The sequence below is a fragment of the Lagopus leucura genome, unplaced genomic scaffold (assembly GCF_019238085.1).
Source record: "Lagopus leucura isolate 7727_CA_CO unplaced genomic scaffold, USGS_WTPT01 Super-Scaffold_100052, whole genome shotgun sequence".
NCBI lineage: Eukaryota > Metazoa > Chordata > Aves > Galliformes > Phasianidae > Lagopus > Lagopus leucura.
The window spans coordinates 747,228-765,876 of record NW_024962298.1 but is presented as its reverse complement, the minus strand read 5'-3'; the positions used below and the strand labels follow the sequence as shown (position 1 = coordinate 765,876).

Genomic DNA, 18,649 nt, shown 5'->3' with positions numbered 1-18,649 from the left:
CCGCCCGGCGCCATCGCCATGAAGGACCACGACGCCATCAAGCTCTTCGTGGGGCAGATCCCGCGCAACCTGGAGGAGAGCGACCTCAAGCCGCTCTTCGAGGAGTTCGGCCGCATCTACGAGCTCACCGTGCTGAAGGACCGCTTCACCGGCATGCACAAAGGTACGGCGGGGAGCCGGGGCCGGGCTGGGCACCGTGGGGAGGAGGTGTCCCCGGGGTGGGCAGCGTGAGGGGAAGATGCCCCTGAGGTGGGCGCTGCCAGGTGGGTTCGGCCCTGGGGTGGGCGATATCAGGTGGGTACGGCCCTGAGGTGGGCACTACGAGGTGGAGATGCCCTGAAGTGTAGGCACCGTGAGGTGACGTTACCCCTGAGGTGGAGCTGCCCCTGCGTACCACCCTAGGTATGAGACAGAGGCACCTCTGTGGGGAAGGCACCGCTGAAGTGAAGGAGCCGTGAGGTGGAGGCGTACCCCTGTGTTGGGTTATTTACCCCTGAGGTGGGGCACCATGAGCTGGAGGCGCCCATCTGAAGCAGAGGAACGAATCCCCGGGATGGGGACGCTCACTGGGGGCTGGGAGCTGCTATAGGAGCACCCTGGGCCAGAGCCCCCCCACAGCTGGGAGCACCGCCTGGATCTGCAGCACCAGCGTGGGACCGTGGAGCTCCGGCTGCCACCTGGACAGGGCCCTGTGCTCCTCTGCAAGCTGTCAGCGTGTCCCCAGGCCGTGGGCAGCGCCTGCCTCGTTGGGAATATTTTGGAAGCTGGAACTCATCACCGGTGGATGTCAATGTGCCGATGAGGTGGGGTGACCACCAGACTCCCTTGTTCCTGGCACCGTGGCCTCTAAAATGCCTCTGAAGCCGTGTTTGTGCCCCAGGCCAGGGGCTTTGCATCGTGCTGCCCCTCAGCTCTTCATCCAGCATCAGCTTTGGCCACCATGGCCCGGGAACACGACGTGACTGCGGATGCTGCTCTAATTCAAATGCCATCCGTGCTCAGGGTGAGCCTCCGGGCACAATTGCTGCCATCGTCACTGCCCTCCGAACTTCTCCTGGGCACTGTCCCCATCATTGCCCGCAGGGAGGAAAATCAAAGGCAAGGCGAGCAGAGCGGAGGAAGCCAGCTTGATTACAGATGGTAAACACTGGAAACGCAGGCTGCTGGGAAGGACCCGGCGCTCGGGCTGAAGCGAGCCGCAGCATCAACCTCCCCTCTCCACCTCAGATTTAGCCGAGGGCTCTGTCCTTGCTCCCACCAGCGCAGATTTGCCCCAAGGGGGGTGAAGGACCCCATCCTCGTCGCCCCCCGCTTCGCTGCTGCGCTCCCTCTCCTCCGAGGCACGCTGATTGTACTTATTAAGAGTTATTAATACTTAATCAGCTGGCGGATTTAATTGTGCCAATATTAAAAATGCATCAATGTCAATTTTATTCATTAAATATTTACTTTGTTGAAGGGAAACTGTTTTGCTGCTGTTTTAATATCACTTTCTGAAGCTTTTGGATGTGACCTCGGTAAATCCGAGGAGCCCTCGGATGGGGAGCGACGTGGCAGCACGGGGCCAGGGCAGGGACCGGCCGTCCCCCAACGCGAGCTGTGGGGTCTGAGTGCTTGGCAGTGTGAGCTGGCGTGGGAAAACCTCACCCCAGGCACACTCCTGCTCCCGAAGTGCCGCGACGTGATGCTGGAGGAGCCGGAGTGCCGTCGCCATCCGCAGCAAGGAGGAAGCTCTGGGGTGCGCGGCGTCGACGCTTGGAAATGCGCTTCCTGGAGAACGCTGGCTGCGGCTTCCCGCAGGGCTCCCTGGTGCTGTGCTCGGGGCTGCACGCTCTGGCTTTTCTCCTCCTTGCATCCTGCCTTTCTTGCATTCATATCTACCACTCCGTTTTGGGGCTGAGCTGAGGTCTAGCAGTTTCTATTGTGCACACGTGGCCCCAGGATGGGTGATGCGGTGCGGTGCCAGGTGCTAGGGTGGTCAGGTGCCGGTGCACCCCAGTGCTACAGTAGCCTCTGGCTGGTGGGATTTGGGTTGCTGCGGGTGTCTCCCGGCCACTAATGCTGTCTCCCCATCTCTGCAGGCTGTGCCTTTCTCACCTACTGCGCCCGTGACTCGGCCCTGAAGGCTCAGAGCGCTCTGCACGAGCAGAAGACGCTGCCAGGGGTAAGTGACGGCAGGGAATCAGGGCGAGGTTTGGGCTGGGGGCACGAGATCGCCCTACCCCTGGCCACCCATGATGGCATGGGATGCTGCACTGGGCCCAAGGCAATGTGCACAGGTGTCACTTTGCCTCAAGGATTCAGCTGTGATTTTGTCACTGCTGTGAGGAGTCTGGGAAGCTCAGTCAAGCGCCTGGGGACAACACTAGCATGGCCACAAGACCGAGTCTGACACCACCTCCGTCAGTCCCAAGCGTGTGCTCAAACGTGGCTTCATTAAACATGGGCTCATCACATTTAAGCAATTCCCCTCCCCAGGGCCCAGGGTTGGTGGGTGACCAATGCCAGGGGTGCAGCGCAGGCCCAGTGTGACGGACAGGAGCTGCTCCAGCGGCCGCAAACCAAGCATTGATTTTTCTCCCGCCTGCGTGCCGCTGTGCTTTCTGCGGGCTCTGACCTCCCGAGCTTTAACAAAGTGAAAATAAATATTTAATTATTCTTCTAAATCAAAATCAATAGGGCCGCCGCTTGGCTGGGGAAAGCGCGGGCTCCGTAAATATAAATACCAACCTTGGGCGTGCGGAGAGGCCTTTTGTTACGGCTGGGAGGGATGTGCCCCCCCCGCGGCCTGGCTGCCATCAGTAGGCTCCAGAGTGAACAGCCCCAGGGCGGCCCTGCGGGGGGGCTGAGGCCGTTCGCACAGTGCCACGCGTGCCCATCATCTGCCTCTTTGCAGTGCGTGCACCGCGTGTCCTCGCACACGCGTGCACACGGTGAACAACCGCTGTGTGGTGCTGGTGCCGTGACGCTGTGCTCACACTGTTGTTCATGGGTGTGACACCGAGAGGGTACGCGTCTGCAGGTTTGTGCTTGCACGGCCGTGCTGGTGCTTGCACCCCCATCTTGTGCTTGCACACCCGTGCTGCTGTTTGCACACCCCCCAGCTCGCCACCCCCCGGGCCGGATCCCGCCCCTGGCGCGGTGCGGGGCGTGGCCTGGCAGGGGGGCGTGGCCTCACGTAGCTCCGCCCATCGGCCCGGCCCGGCCCGGCTCGGCTCGGCTCGGTGGGGCTGCGGCTGCCCCTCTCTCGCCCCGCCTCCCGCGCGCGCCGCTGCGCGAGCCGAGCCGAGCCGGGCCGAGCCGAGCCGAGCCGAGCCGGGCCGCTTTGGGTGGAGCCGGGCCGGGCCGGCCCGAAGCGAGCCGAGCCGGGCCGAGCCATGCAGCTGCCGCAGGTGCCAGCCCCGGGGCCGCGGCCGCCCGTGCTGTGGGTGCCCGCGGGCTCCAAGCTGCTCTGCATCGAGGTAGGGCCCCCGCCTTTGTCTGCCGGCACGGCCCCGCCCGGCCGGGTGCATCCCTGCGGGTGCTGGGCTGTGCGGGTGGGTGCGGAGCGCGGCTGCACCGCGGGGGGCGGGGGTGGGCGGCGGGTGGAGCCGGGGGGGGTCCCGTCCTGCGGGGGGGCCGCAGCCCAGCCTGTGTGTGTGTGTGTGTGCAAGGGGTGTGCAAGAGGAGTGCGAGAGGTGCGCACGCAGAGGTGCTGCACGCACGCTGTGCGCTGCTCCGGGCACGGTTCTGCCTCTGGGATGGCTGAGCATGCAAGCATCTGTTGGTGGTGCCGGGTGTGCAGCCGTGTAACTGTACATGTGAGTGTGAAAGCGTGTGCCGCGCACGTTCACACCCAGTTCACACCAACGGTGTGGGTGCAGCTGTGCCCCAGGGGTGTGCAAACGTGTGCACACGTGTGCGTGGCACGTGGACACACGGCAGCGTGTGGGTGTGAGCGTGCACAGGGGGTGCTGTGCTGGGAGGGCTGTGCACGGGGGTGTGTGTGCAAGCAGCGCTGCCCAGACCTCATTTTGGAGCTGCCTGAGCGGGGCGGTTGCTGCGTGGGGGAGGTGGGCTGATGCCCATGGCCTTCCAGCAATGGCCGTTGTGATGGTGAATGTGGCTGCTGGGTTGGCTGAGGGACAGCGCCTTTATCCCCCCAAAAATGGAATTCGCCCCTGCCAGCTGCGGTGGGGACCCAAGTATTCCTGTGTCCCTCGATGCCACCACAGGGCTGAGGTCCCCCCCAGCCCGGTCCCTCCCCAGAGCATCCTTGCCTCGCACTGACATCTCCTCCCCGTGTTTCCCTGGAGACGAGGCGGTTGCCATGGAAACCGCCCTCCTCTTCTTCCTGAGCCTTCCTCCTCCTCCTCCTCATCGCCACCCGGGGCTGGCGCTGCCCCCACCCGGCTCTGGGGGTGCCCCACGGTGGCATTTTGGGGTGCAGCGCCCGCACACCGCTTGCATGCTCCTTGCACGCGTGCCAGCCCTGCAGGCGTGTGCCCCATCACGCGTGACGGCTGTTGCCGTGACGACCCTATCAAGCACATCAGCGCGGGGGAAGCACGCTTGTTGCCATGGAAACGGCCATAATTGTCGCACTTTTTCAGAAGAAAAAGGGGAAAAAGGAGGGGGAGAAGTGGGGAAGGGTGGCCCCAGGCTGCGTGGGGAGGCACAGCCATGGGGAAGTGCTGACCCCCTGTCCCAGGGCACACGTGTCACACCCACAGGTGTGGGCACAACGTCGTGCCAGGCGTGTGTCACACCCACACCCGTACGGCCCCGCTGCAGGGTGACGGGAGCCACCACGTGTCGGTGTCAGGTGGCTCTGGACATCTGACCATCCCAAAGCACACCCAGCTCTGCGGGGCCGGGGGCAAACCATCCCCAGAACCCACCCTGCCCCGTGTACAGCATCCGTCAGGATGTGACGCTGTGCTGACCGCCCGCTGCCGGTTGTGTGTTGCAGATGAACCGCCCCATCCAGGTGAAGCCGGCGGACAGCGAGGGACGAGGAGGTAGGAACAGCCACCCCAAGGCACCTGGGGGCGATGGGGTGGCGGCACCCAGGGGTGTGCTGAGCCACAGCCTGTAGCTCGGGGAGAGGGCTGAGACCTGGCATCCTCTCATCACACCGATGGAACCCGGAGGCTGGAAATGGCCCTGGGGGACCGCAGCAGTGGTCTGTGATTGCACTGTGACCACGGGTGCTGGCTGATGGCCGGCTGTGCCCATCCCTGTGTGCAGTGCGGCCGTGCGTGCGCTCAGCACCTGGTCCTGAGCACAGTCTGGGTGAGCCTTGGAAGGACCTGCAGTAAATTACCCACTCAGTGTCTAGCTGAGGACAGGTTGCAGGTTGATAGGAGCTCCGGCCCCTTGCCCAGGAGCTGCAGGGCCCCTCGGCAGATGCTGGCTGATGTGTAACCAGCAGTGTGTAGCCCCAATCCCGGCGCTGATTCCCTGTGTGCTGACGGCCGCGCTGTTGTCGCCTCCCGCCGTTATTTCTGCATTTCCCCGGCAACGCTCCGACAGGGCACCTTATTTTCTTTGTCAGATGCCATTAGCGCATGGTGGGAGCGCGTGACCGCGCGAGGCAGATGCTGGCAGTAATCACGAACTCCTCATTATTTACTCTCCCTTCCCTCGTTTTCTGCTTATTGATGTCCCTCGGGCATGGCCACGGACCGCGGGCTGTTCCGATGGTCTGTCACACAGACACCACTGCTGGTGTTTTGGGGCTCCTTTTGTTTCCTGGCCGCATACCCGTGGTACAGGACGGCATTGTGGTCTCCAGGAACAGCCCCAGCTCTGCCTCACCCCCAGCAGGAGAGGTTTCCCCATGCACACACATTGTAGGGTGCTGTGCATCCTCACCACTGGGTTTTGCGGTGCTGCTGTTCCCTCCGTGAGCCATCTGCATACTGGGGACGGGAAGGGGATGGGCGCCGCGCAGCTCCCCCCGCCGACAGCTCTGCTTTGCCTCCAGAAGACAGGAAGCTCTTTGTGGGCATGCTGGGGAAGCAGCAGAGCGAGGATGATGTCCGGCGCCTCTTCGAGCCCTTCGGACAGATTGAGGAGTGCACCATCCTGCGTGGGCCCGATGGGGCCAGCAAAGGTGGGAGCACGGAGCAGAGCCTGGCAGCGAGGCGTTGCCCGAACACCTCTTGTCACTGTCCCTGTCCCTCTGCCTGCAGGTTGTGCCTTTGTGAAGTACAGCAGCCATGCCGAGGCACAAGCCGCCATCAGCAGCCTGCACGGCAGCCAGACCATGCCGGTAAGCGCTGGCCGCGCTGTCCCCTAATCCAATCACCGGCTAATTTGATCAGTCTAATTGGATCACAATCCCGGTGTGTTGCTGGGATCGCCTAGGGTTCATCCCTGCCGCATGCCAGGGGTGGGCATGCGGGGCTGTGGGAGAAAGGTGTGGTTTAATTAACAACGAAGGTCAACACCGCAGATGAGGGGGAAAGGAAACAGCGGTCAGGGAGCAGCTGCCGGGAGGGAATAGGGCTGTAATTAAACCCCGCATTGATTGCTGTGTGCTGCGGCCAGCCCAGGCGGCATCCCCAGGGTGCTGCGGCTGCGGGGTGTCCCTGTGCTGGGGTTGCCGTGGGTGATGTGGTGGGGATGTGGTCGTGGCCCCGCTCAGCCCTGCCTTGCTGTGCCGCAGGGCGCCTCATCCAGCCTGGTGGTGAAATTTGCGGACACGGACAAGGAGAGGACCCTGCGGCGGATGCACCAGATGGCGGGGCAGCTGGGCATCTTCAACCCTATGACCATCCAGTTCGGCGCCTACGGGGCCTACACACAGGCGGTACGGGGCCTCGTGGGACAGAACCTGATTTTTGGGGGGAATTCGCCAGAACGTGCTGATCTACCCTTCTCGCTCCTTTTTTCCTCTGTGCCTCACTCGCTTTTCCCTCTCTCCTCGGCTGTCCCCTGTTAGATCATGCAGCAGCAGGCGGCCCTGATGGCAGCGGCGCAGGGGACCTGCCTGAACCCCATGGCCGCCATCGCCGCCGCCCAGATGCAGCAGATGGCCGCCTTCAACGTCAGCGGGCTGGTGGCTGCCCCCCTCACCCCCTCTTCAGGTAGGACCACCCTCCCTCCAGCCGCCCCCTCGGTGGCCGTGGGGCCGCAGCGGCGCTGAGCCGCCCTCCGTCCTCTCACAGGTACCAGCACCCCGCCCGGCATCAGCACGGCGCCCGTGCCCAGCATCGCCACACCTATTGGCGTGAATGGCTTCAGCCCGCTGCCGCCGCAGACCAACGGGCAGCCCGCCTCCGAGACCATCTACACCAACGGCATCCACCCCTACCCAGGTAGCGCCCCGCGGGGCTCAGGCACGTTCTCAGCAAGTGCCGGGAGCCGTCCTTGCTTTCCCTTTGCTTACTCTCTTCCTTCTCCCTTTTTTCTTCCTAGCTCAAAGCCCCACAGTGGCAGATCCCCTCCAGCAAGCCTACGCGGGCATGCAGCACTATGCAGGTCTCACACTGGGCTTTGCACTTCTTCATCTCTCCCCTCTCTGCTCTTTGCGGGTTGGGAGTGAACTGGGCTCACGTTACTGTGTTTGATGCAAGTGTGAGGTGTGGGAGCTGCGGGGCAGTGATGGGGGCGATTCAGATTCAGAGCATAGTCCCCTAATCCCATCCACTGCGTTCCTATTGCCCTCATGCTGGTGCTCTGGCAGATTTTGGAGACAGACTGGAGGAAGGTTAATTAGGAGCACTGGTGATTGTTTCCAAATTTTCACCGGAAAACCAAGTTCTTGACCCCTGGTCATTGATAAAAATCAAGTGAATGTGCTGCTTTCTTTCTCAGTAATGGCACATTCCTGGTGCCCACAGCATCTCCCTTGGGAGAGCCATTCCCATGTCCATCACCATGGGAGCAAACACCTCAAAAAGTTTTAAACCCCAATTGCACCATCCCACTGTGCCAACCCTCTGCTTCCTGATAGAAGGTGGTTGGGAGAGTCGAGGCTTTGGAAAGCAGCTACCAGAGCGGTGCCCATGGGTGCTTGAACCTCTGTGCCACCAAACCCAGCATTCTGGGGATGCGTAGCAGCAGGAGACGTCCCTGTGGGGGCCAGTCCCCATCCTGCGTCGGGGTTTCAGTGCCACATTCTCTGTTCCAGCAGCATATCCCACTGCCTACGCACCCATCAGCCAAGCCTTCCCCCAGCAAGCGCCCATCATCCCGCAGCAGCAGCGAGAAGGTAAGGGGGGCATCCCGCACTCCGCGTGCTGCTGGTGGCCCCCCGCCTGGCAGCTGATGTGTGGCCCTGTCCTTTGTGTGTCACCCAGGTCCCGAGGGCTGTAACCTGTTTATTTATCACCTGCCCCAGGAGTTCGGGGATGCGGAGCTCACACAGATGTTCTTGCCTTTTGGCAATGTCATCTCTGCCAAAGTTTTTGTGGATCGTGCCACCAACCAGAGCAAGTGCTTTGGTAAGTCGTTGTGTGAGCAAAGCCCAGTGGTGGCTGTCACTGTGGGGCTGAAGGACCACACCGTGTGGGGACAGAAGGATGTACCCTCCTGCTGCCACACTCCTTGTGCTGTTGACGCATCGCCTCGGTGGCCACAGATCACATCCTCCAGTGTCCCTGCAAACCCATGTCCTTTGGTGTCCCCACTGTCACCTCACCGTCCCCACAGACCTGCTCACCTTGACATCCCCACAGACCTTGTGTCTCTGGGAGTTCAGTCACCTCAGTTTCCCTGCGGACTGCATGTGGGCCTTATCACTGCAGGGTCCCCACCAATCCCATCACCCCAGTGTCCCTCTAGATCCTCTCACCCCAGAGTCCCCACGGTCCCCATCACCTCAGTGTCCCCACAAACCTCGTGTTCCTGAAGGTGCCGTCACCCAGTGCCATGCAGCCCCACGTTCCAGAGGCCGTTCCTGGGCTGAGTGAGCACCTGTGGGGAACGTGGGGCCCGTGGTGAAGTTATGCCATGACCCTGTTGAAGTCAAGCAGCTCAGTGTGGCATTGACAGCGACAAACCCTGTGTCACCCTGTTCCTCACCCCCAGGTTTTGTCAGTTTTGACAATCCGACCAGCGCTCAGGCAGCCATTCAGGCCATGAACGGCTTCCAGATCGGCATGAAGAGGCTAAAAGTCCAGCTAAAGCGGCCGAAAGATGCCAACAGACCCTACTGACCCCTGGCACCCTGGCCCCGCAGAGAGGTACGAAGGCACCTGGCAGCGTCACAGGCCTGTTTATCTTGGGATAAAGAGCGGCTGTTTTGGTTAAAACCACGCTGATGTGGGATCTCGTGGGTCAGCAGTTGCCTGGATCGCTCACGGCGCATTTGCTGTCTTGCAGGTCGGGCGTCCCGCGGTGTCTGCCGACTTCCCCCTTCCCCAAGTGCAGTATCCAAACCCGTAACTCTCTTTCTTTGCAACATATCCCGGAGGAGGAGGAAGGAGAAGAGGAAGAGTTGATGGAGAGAAGAAAAAAAAAAAAAAAAAAAAAAAAAAAAAAAGCGAAGAAGAGAGCCATTCTGGTCGTAGCTTTTCTATTTCTTTTTTGATTATTTTTTCCAACCGGTCTTGTTTGTTTCTTAACGGGAACGAGAGAGTGAGGAAGGCAGGAAGGAGGAGAGCGACGCGGCGTTGGGGCTGAGATTTGCTGCCGGGAGAGGACTGAGGCCCGGGCAGCCGGGATGTGAGCTACCTTTTATAAGCACTCATTTGCTGCTACAAATTTCCCAAGAGGAATGAGGAAAAGAGGCTCCGGATGGATTATAAACCAAAGCCAGCGGGACGAGACCGGCCTCGGGCGATTCACCTGGAGGATGCTTGTTTGGAAAGGGAAATCTTGGTGGTTTTTTTCCACGTCTGGCTGGGAAAAAGAGGGAAGAAAAAGGATAAGAGGATGTTGGACTTATAGAAGATATATATAAATAAGTATATATATATATATATCCCATGGAGCAGGGCAGCGGGACACGCGCTTCCCCCTGCTTGTCACTGGCACAGGGACATAGGATTACTTGTTTCAGAGTCATATCATTCCTTAGAGTTTAGGGACCAAAGGACTATTGCTTTTTTAAATATATATATAAATAAATTAATTTAAAACACACACACACACACACAAACTTAAAAAACAGGAAGAAAAAAAATGTATGAAACGCCTCGGGCGCATGAGCTGCGAGCGGCGCCGGGAGGAGCACGGCTCAAGGGCTCGGTGTGGGGGGCAGTTTGTGGCCAAGCGCCGGGGGGGACGCAGAGGGGATTTTGGGGGGTGAACGTGGCCAAAAGAGCCCTTGGTCGCCTGCGGGAGACGGCGAAGCGATTTGCTTCTTTGGCTCTTTTGTGAATTCTTTTTTTTGTTTTGTTTTGTTTTGTTTTTCAGCCAAAAACGATTAAATAAAAAAATGTGAGGTTTCGGCAGAAACAAAGCAAAGTGAAATAAAATTATTTTGTCAAAATCGTCACCTTGGTTTGTTCTTTGGAGCAATGGCTGCTGTGAGCCGGGCCGACACCAGCCGTGTGTTTGGAGGAGGAGATGCTGCGGACTCACGCGGACCCGACCTGCGCACACAGCTGCTCCTTTGGGGATTTTGCTTTGTGTTTTTCCCGGGAATCGCCATTTCCCAAAGGAATTTGTCCCCGGGGCCGAGCAGCGGGAGCAGGCAAGGCACGGGCTGTCGGGCTGATTTAGTTTGGGTTAATCTCAGTGTGAAGCTGCCTCTGTTCCACCCTGCCGAGCTCCCCATCTAGGGGCTTTCTTCGGGGTTTGCACACAGTGGGAATCGGCTGTGCGGGCTGACGTCTGTACCTCTGTCATTGTTGGTGTCTGTGTCGGCTGAAATAAAGCACAGTCCAGTGCAGCTCTTGCTTGGTGTGTCTCTGCTCCTGTCCCCACGGCGTCCCTCCGGTGTCCCCAGAGCACAGCAGATAGCAGATGCTCTCTGTGATGCAACCCTTGCTCCGCAGCACGTGGCACAACCACGCTGATCCCTTTGGAGCAGCCACACCGCATCTCTCAACAGCCCATCCTTTCCCGCGTGCCTACCGCTCCTTGCAGCTCCATCCCATCCTTATGTCCCCATCCCTCTGCCTTCACATCCTCTCCCCGTGTCCCCTTCCCTGCGCCCTCAGCCCAGCGATGTGCTCAAAGAACTTCACGCCACCACAACAGCTCGCTTTCCTCTTTTTTTTTGTTTTTGTTTGTTTGTATCTATTCCTTTGGGGTTTTCTTTGCTTCGGTTTCTCATCAATAAAAACGCCATCGCCACAAACGCGAGGAGGGACGGCCACCAGCACGGGGTCGGGGATGGGGTGTAGGGGACAAGGGAACTGGCAGCCCGCTCCCCACTGCTCGCCTATGTGCAGGGGGGAGCCGTGGTCCCACTGCAACCCTCCGGCATCCCCACACACCAGCGCCCACTGCCAACCCCACGCGCCCATCCCTGACCAGGGCCGTCGCTCAGCACCCCGCAGCAGGGTCCCCGCTGTTCAGTTTGTGTACACCTGAGTCCCGATCACACGCATGATCTCCTTCTGGATTTTGGGGTCCTGAGTATTGATATTGGCGTCTCCCACTTGGCCGTCTTCGTACCTGGAGGGAAAAGCGTTAGCCGTGCCCACGGGGCGACCGTGAGCGCAGAGATGGGGTTGGCACTCACACAAAGAAGAAGCGGGTGCAGACGTGGTCCGAGACGGGGCAGACCCAGATGTTGCCGTGCTTCTGCAGGTCCTTGGAGGTGATGACTGTGGAGGGAAGGGGCGCCATGTGGGGGCTGTCACACCAGCACACCCAACCCCATCGCCCCTACGGCCCCGCACCTTCGCAAAGCGCAATGCAGTTCAGGTTACGGCTCTGGAGGAAGCGGGACTGGATGGAGCGGGTCTGTAGGGAGAGCAACTGGTGTCACCCCTGCCCGCTCCCAGCCCCAGCCCCGTGTCCCCGCCACGTCACCTGGGGGATGGTGTTCATCCGGTTGTACCTCTGCACCAGCTCGTCCTTTGAAGGCATCCGGTGCTGCCCTTTCCCCATCCCTGCAGACAATGACACAGCGGTCATTCCTGGCACCGTGGGCTGGGGACACGGCCGCCACCGGGCAGCAGCACCCCAGGGTGACGCAGGGTGACGGTGGTGAGGACATGTGTCACAGACACCCCTGGGATGGCCACACCAGGAGCTCCATCCTGCAGGCAAACCCAAACCCCCACAGTGGGGGCAGTGCCTTTTGGATTCGGCACAAGGAAGAAGCAGCTGTCGTGTCACCTTAAAGTCAATTTTTCAGCCTAGGAAATGCCCATTCTCTGTTCTTTTTCCCTTAATAACCGAGCGGGTGCGTCAGAATGCCCCGATTTGCTGGGGAGAGGACGGTGCGGGAGAAGGATGCAGGATGTGGCTGGGACACTTCAGTATCCCGATGCCACGCGGCTCCTCCGTGCCATGCAGGGAGCGGGATGGGAGCACAGGTGGGACCAGCGGAGCGGGCAGCCTCTTACCTGAGTATCCAAAGGAAATACTGGAGATGGGGCTCAGATAGATGCCCTTGCCATAGGCTGCTCCATGCAGCTTGCAGGAAAACACCGGGGTGAGCAACGCGGCACCCGCGGCAGCGTGGGCACGAGGCACGGCCACAGCACCCCTGGGGCTGCCCATATCCCTCCCCACCTGCCCGGATCCGGAACCGGCATCGGCGAGCGGTACCTGCAGCTTGGTGTAGGACGCGTTGACCAGCCCGTTGCGCAGGATGGAGTGCCAGTTCTCAATGTGAGAGCCACTGCAAGAGCCGGCGTCAGCCCCACGGCACCCGGCCCTGCAGCGCCCCATAGGGATCCCACAGACCCCCACCGCCCCGCAGCTGCTCACTGGAAAGCGAAAGTGCTGCCGTAGAGCTTCTTGGCGGTGCGGAACCGGGCCTCCTTGGCTGGGGGGCTGCTCAGCAGGAGGAACTGGTGCGAGGTGTGCATGAACTTCAGCTGCTACCAGTGGAAAGGGCAGAGCAAAGGCAGCGCCAACAAGGAGAGAGGAGAGACAGACGGACGCAGATCATGCACGGCAGCCCCCAGCCCTGCTCCCACCTCAGCGCTTTTCAGATGCTTGGCCATGGCAGGAGGGCCAGGATTTCTAGGAGCTCACCCACTGCTTTCTGCAGCATCCTGTTTTGTGTCCCAATACTGCATCCCACAGTGCACACCCCATGTCCTTCATCCCTTATCCCACAACCCGCATCCCATGCCCTCAGACCTCCATGCCATACCCGTACATTTACATCCCTCCTCCAGCTTCCCATATTCCATCCACATCCTCCATCCCACATCCTGCATCCTCCATCTCACACGGTGGCTGCACAACCTGTAGCTACACCCATACTGCACATCCCACCCCCTGTACCTTACACCCCACATCTTACGTTGCACAGCTCACACCCACACAGCTCTGGCCATGCCACTTACCCTGCTGAGGGGCAGCTTGACAATGTGGGATCTGTTGCTGGAGATGATCCTGTGGGAGCAGGATAGAAGGAAGATGAGATAGAGCAGTCCCACCTGAGTCCCACTAGTCCCTAAACACTTTTGACTCCATACCATCCCATCATATCACATCCCATCCCACTGCATCTCATCCCATTGCATCACAGCGCAATCCATCCTCACACTACTGTGTTCATTTCTGGACACCTCACTGTTAGAAAGACATTAAGGCCCTGCATGTTCAGAGAAGGCCAACGGAGCTGTGAGGGGTCTGGAGTGCAAGTGTTATGGGGAGCAGCTGAGGGAGCTGGGAGGGATCAGCCTGAAGAAGAGGAGAGGCTCAGGGCAGACCTTATTGTTCCCTACAATTCCCTCACAGGAGGCTGTGGCAAAGTGGGGGTCGGTCTCTGCTCCCAGGTACCAGCAATAGAACGAGAGGAAATGGCCTCAAGTTGTGCCAGGAGAGGTTCAGTTTGGATATTAGGAAAAAATTCTTCTCAGAAAGTGGTCAGGCACTGAAACAGGCAGCCCAGGAAGGTGGTGGAGTCACCAACCCTGGAGGTGTTCAAGAACTCTGGACTTATGGCACTGAGGGACATGGTCAGCGGGCATGGTGGGGATGGGTTGATGATTGGACTAGACGATCTTAGTGAACTTTTCCAACCTTAATGATTCTTTGATTCTGTTGTATCCCATCCCACTCCACTCCACCACATTTCACTCCACCACATTTCACTCCATCGCATCCCACCCCACCCCATCCCATCCCATCCCATCCCATCCCATCCCATCCCATCCCATCCCATCCCATCCCATCCATCCCATCCCATCCCATCCCATCCCACCCCACCCCATTCCATCCCATCCCACCCCACCCCATCCCATCTCTTTAGCACCCCTCAGTCTTACCACTGCAGAAGGGGATGTGCCAGCGGGTCCAGTTTGTCCATCTGCTTCTTGATCTCCAGATAGGAGCCCTGGCAGAGGCACAAGCACCATGAAAAACCCTGTCACCAACCCACTACGGAGACAGGCATCAAAATCCCATGCAGACATCCAAAATGGTGCCAGGATGCAGAGCTAGGGCTTGCCACATACCTGGGTCATCTCCCGGATGGACATCACGCTATCCAGCGCCTTCTGCAGCCGCTCGTAGTTCTTCTTCTGCATGTGGGGCAGCAGTGGGGTGGCCGTCAGAAGGGTGTCAGTGCGCAGTGCTGGGGCACACCACCCTGCTGCTTACCTTGGGGTTGAAGGCAAGTGTTTTGGGGTCGTTGGGGTCCACCACGGAGGGATAAGGCTCGAAGATGATGCTTTTGCGGGGGGACTCCAGTGCAGCGCGGCACATGGCCACCAGCAGGTCCACCACCTGGCCACCAAGATGGACACGGGGTCACCTCAGAGATTCCACCCTCGTGTCACCCACTTATGTCACTCCCCGTGTACCTCAGCGCCTGTGGCCACCTCTTCTGCTGCACCGGACATCACACCCAGGGTGTAGAAGGAGAAGACGCACAGCTCCCGGGTGCACACAGCTGGCTGCAGAGGGGACAGGCACTCAGTGACAGTGACACAGGGTGACACAAACCTCTGTCCCCCAGCACTGCAGCACCTTGAGCATGGAGCCGTTCTGGAAGACGTGCTGCTCGTCACACACCACGCAGTATTCGTTGAGCGTTGGGATGCGCTGCTCTGCATACTTCATGATCTGTGGATAAGGCGCAGGGTCAGCCCCACGGTGGCCCCGAGATTGATAAAGGGACTGCGGGGACAGTGCCGTGGGGTGCTCACCTGGACGAGGAAGCCATACTCCAGCGTGGGGACGTTCTTACAGTGGCCACCGACCTGCGATGGAGCCAGAGCGGCGCCAGATGCATTACCCCTTTCCCACACCCCTCACACAGCATCAGGATCTCCCGAAAGCCCTGGGGGCCCTAAGGCCATCCCGCAGGGACAGTGGGGACATGCACCCCTGACGCCACGTGGGAAGGGGAGGGAGAGCAAAGAGAGCCCCGAGCCGGTGTTGACACCCACCAGGATGTTGAAGGGAGCAACACCTGCCTGGGTGCTGGGGTTGTAGCCAAACACCTCTCCCTTAGGGTTCTTCACCGTGCAGGAGACGGAGCGGTTCATCAGGCGGTTGACGCGCACTTCGGGAGCACCCAGCTTGCCCTTCAACACTGAGTCCGGGATGACAGGGAAGCTGGGAGACCTGCGGGCATGGGATCGAAGAGACACTTGTTACCATCACCCTCCCTAGAGGGCCATTTCCCGCCCAGCTCCTCTGTTCCTATACATCCAGCACTGAATTTTCACCTTCCTGCTTTTGGGGTTTTTGGAAGCTCCTGTTCTCCTCAGCAAATGGGGGAAACAAGGCACTGGGGAAGGTGGGGACGTCACTGGAACCTTACTTGGGGATGGGGGAGAAGATGCTGAGGCCGGCTCGGAACTTCTTGATGGTGCCGCTCGTTTTGAACCAGCTGTGCCGCTTCTCCTGCTGGGTCTTCAGGAAGTCGTTGCTGAGATGCTTCCATTGCTGCGATGTGAACATGCCCAGGATCCTGGCAGAGAGGTGACATGGGTGCCCAGGTGGGTGCTTCAGCTGAGCACATCTCCTGCTCCACCCCTTGGAAACCCAGTGACCAGCCTGTCCTGGAGCTGTAGGGCCAGCAAGAGGACATGGTGTGACAGGGACATGTGGGACCTGGGTGATCCGGAGATGAAGTTTGCCCTGAGAGGCAGTGGATGCCCTGTCACCGGAAACAGCTACGGTCAGGCTGGTGGGGGCTCTGAGCCCCTAATGGAGATGCAGGTGTCCCTGTTCATTGCAGGGGGGTTGGACTGATGGCCTTTAAGGGCCTCTTCCAAATCAAATGATTCTATGATTCTATGAAAAGTGACCTGCCCCTCCCCGCCACCCCTCATTTTAGTTCTTACTTCTTCAGCTGCAGCCCCAGCCCGAAGCCCTCCTTGTTGGATGGCTGGAAGACCTCGATGGACGGTTCTGTGGGCACAGAGCTGCTGGTCAGCACAGCGCTCACAGCCATGCAGGCATCCCCTGACCGCCCGTCCCCACTCACCGGGGCCATCGAGGTACTGGGAGAGGGAGAAGCGCAGGCGCAGGACGATGGGCTCAGTCCGAAGCACCTTCCAGGCTGTTGCCACCTCCTCCTGCCGAGAGACAGCCACGGAGACATCAAGTAGGATGTGGGGACCCGAGAGCCCCCCCACCGGATCCCCCCTGCGCCACGGGGACTCACATCGAGGAAGCTGATGTTCACATGGAGGTCGATGTCCACGTCGTCGATGGTCCCATACTCCCTGCAACGACACGTGGCACGGCGGCGGGTGTGAGTCTGGGTCCTGGGGGTGCCACCACGGGGTGACAAGGCACTGTCACAGCCAGGTGTCCCGGCAAGTCACAGCACAGGCACACCCACCTGACGGACACAGCATTCTCGCTGTAGATCTCCTTCACAGCCTCGATGTCGGCGTCCAGCTGTGGGTGTCGGTACAGGTCGGCGGCACAGGTTCCCTGCAACAGCGCCGTCACAGCCAGAGTCTCCACAGCCCCACAGAGGGGGCCAGGATCCCCCCCGTGGCACCTACTCCCCCAGTGGCTTTACCTGTACCCCATAGAGGAACTCCTCGGACTCATTGTCCCCATCGGAGTCATCGTCCGTCCAGTACTGGCCCTTGAGGTCCTGTGGGAAGAGGGATGGGGGGCTGAGGGTCAGCGGGGAGAATTTGGGGAAGAGTGTTGTGGGGGAATTTGCTGGGGTGGACTGGGGGCAGACTGAGAAGTTGGAAAGGGAGACTGCAAGGGGAAAAGGATGGGGATCAGGTTTTGGGGGGTTGGGTTTGAGGTGCTGGTTTGCAGGGCACAAAATGAAGGGATGCACTGAGACTGCTTTGGGGGTTGTGGGTTTGTGGGATAGATTTGAAAGTACAGGTTTGGGGGCAGACCTGTGGGCGTACATTTGGCAGTGCAGGGTGGGAGGTAGCAAGTTGGGAGTGCAGAGTGAGGAGTGTAGGTCTATGAGGGGAGAGCAAATTTGCAGGACAGATTTGGGCCTGCAGGATTCTGGGGGCAAGTCTAGGGTAGAATTGGGAGTGAAGGTTTTGGGGTGCAGGAAGGAGGGCAGATTGAGAACTGCAGGTTTGAGGTAGGAGATTGGTGGGATGCAATTTAAGGGTACAGAAAGGAGGAAGGTTTGGGGGTGCAGATTTGGGGTGTGGGTTTAGATGTGCATGTTTAAGGGGCACTTTCTGAGGGATAGATGTGCAGGGTGTGGATTAGGGGGCGCGTGTTTAGAAGTTTGGGTTAGGGGTTAGATTTTTGGGTACAGGTTTTTGGGATGCAGGCTTGAGATGCGAGTTTGGGGTACAGGTTATGGGGCTACAGATTTGCAGGGTGCAGGTTTAGGGGTGCAGATCGAGGTGCAGATCGAGGGGACTAGGTTTTGGGGATGCAGATTGAGAGGTTCAAGTTCTGACAGAGCAGATATGGGGTACAGATTTGGGGTCCAGGTTGTGGGTAAAGATGTTGGGATATGGGTACTTGGGGTGCAAGTTTAGAGGTGTAGATTGAGAGGTGCAGGTTTGGGGTGCAATTGGGAGGTGTACGTTTGGGGTGCAGGTTTGGGGTGCAGATTCTAGGGGTGCAAACTGAGTGGTGCAGGTTTGGGGTAAAGGTTTGGGTGCAGGTTCTGGAGGTGCAGGTTTGGGGTACAGGTTGAGGGGGCAGATTGGGTGATGTGGGTTTAGGGGAAGAAGTTTAGGCATGGAGGTCTGAGGAACAGGTCTGGAGTGCAGGTTTAGGGGAGAAGGTTTGGGGTGCATATTGGGAGGTGCAGGTTTAGGGGTGCAAGTTCTGGAGGTGCAGGTTTGGGATTCAGGTTTGCAGGTATATTAGGGGGGGAAGGTTTGGGGTGCAGGTGAAGGGTGCAGGACTGGGAATGCAGGTTCTGAAGGTTTTCCAGGTTGCCAGAGTAGGGGTGCAGATTGGGAGATGTAGCTTTGGGGTGCAGGATTAGGGATGCAGGTTCTGGAGGTGAAGACTTGCAGGCTGCAGGTTCAGGGATGCAGGTTTGGGGGTGCAGGTTTGGGTGCAGGTTTGGGGTGAAGGTTTGGGGTGAAGGTTTAGAGGTGCAGGTTTGGGATGCAGGTTTGGGATGAAGGTTTAGAGGTGCAGGTTTGGGGTGCAGGTTTAGGGTGAAGGT

At 59.4% G+C, this 18,649-nt stretch overlaps 2 protein-coding genes across 11 annotated transcripts in view; one reads left to right on the top strand and one right to left on the bottom strand.

Annotated features, from left to right (window-relative positions):
- The first annotated feature begins 6 nt into the window (after positions 1-6).
- CELF6 (CUGBP Elav-like family member 6) lies at positions 7-10,181 on the top strand. Of its 7 annotated transcripts, none has more exons than XM_042885653.1 (13): positions 7-163; positions 2,082-2,164; positions 4,952-5,000; positions 5,969-6,097; positions 6,177-6,256; positions 6,653-6,796; positions 6,929-7,073; positions 7,155-7,304; positions 7,405-7,467; positions 8,120-8,200; positions 8,289-8,432; positions 9,019-9,173; positions 9,313-10,181. In XM_042885653.1, exons 1-12 carry the CDS (start codon positions 19-21, stop codon positions 9,144-9,146), a joined length of 1,341 nt encoding a protein of 446 aa, XP_042741587.1. In that variant the 5' UTR covers positions 7-18; the 3' UTR covers positions 9,147-9,173; positions 9,313-10,181. The 7 variants fall into 7 exon arrangements, with proteins under 7 accessions (XP_042741587.1, XP_042741582.1, XP_042741581.1 ...); XM_042885648.1 differs by having other exon boundaries at positions 16-163; positions 5,972-6,097; XM_042885647.1 differs by having other exon boundaries at positions 16-163; positions 8,123-8,200.
- The window catches only part of PARP6 (poly(ADP-ribose) polymerase family member 6), a 10,037-nt gene continuing 834 nt past the window's right edge, over positions 9,447-18,649 (bottom strand). Inside the window, exons 2-24 of one of the 4 annotated variants that reach the window (XM_042885640.1) lie at positions 17,054-17,131; positions 16,868-16,962; positions 16,688-16,748; positions 16,508-16,598; positions 16,365-16,431; positions 15,839-15,988; positions 15,462-15,639; positions 15,219-15,272; positions 15,040-15,135; positions 14,874-14,966; positions 14,671-14,796; positions 14,526-14,591; positions 14,337-14,404; positions 13,410-13,458; positions 12,823-12,935; positions 12,661-12,733; positions 12,456-12,525; positions 11,917-11,996; positions 11,784-11,847; positions 11,624-11,708; positions 10,774-11,556; positions 10,431-10,647; positions 9,447-9,827 (exon numbers count right to left, since the gene is read on the bottom strand). In XM_042885640.1, coding sequence (XP_042741574.1) covers positions 11,454-11,556; positions 11,624-11,708; positions 11,784-11,847; positions 11,917-11,996; positions 12,456-12,525; positions 12,661-12,733; positions 12,823-12,935; positions 13,410-13,458; positions 14,337-14,404; positions 14,526-14,591; positions 14,671-14,796; positions 14,874-14,966; positions 15,040-15,135; positions 15,219-15,272; positions 15,462-15,639; positions 15,839-15,988; positions 16,365-16,431; positions 16,508-16,598; positions 16,688-16,748; positions 16,868-16,962; positions 17,054-17,131 — 1,860 coding nt within the window. In that variant the 3' untranslated portion in view covers positions 9,447-9,827; positions 10,431-10,647; positions 10,774-11,453. Of the gene's footprint in view, positions 9,828-10,430; positions 11,557-11,623; positions 11,709-11,783; positions 11,848-11,916; positions 11,997-12,455; positions 12,526-12,660; positions 12,734-12,822; positions 12,936-13,409; positions 13,459-14,336; positions 14,405-14,525; positions 14,592-14,670; positions 14,797-14,873; positions 14,967-15,039; positions 15,136-15,218; positions 15,273-15,461; positions 15,640-15,838; positions 15,989-16,364; positions 16,432-16,507; positions 16,599-16,687; positions 16,749-16,867; positions 16,963-17,053; positions 17,132-18,649 lie in introns of those variants that run through there. The other 3 variants (XM_042885639.1, XM_042885641.1, XM_042885642.1) reach the window with 3 other exon arrangements.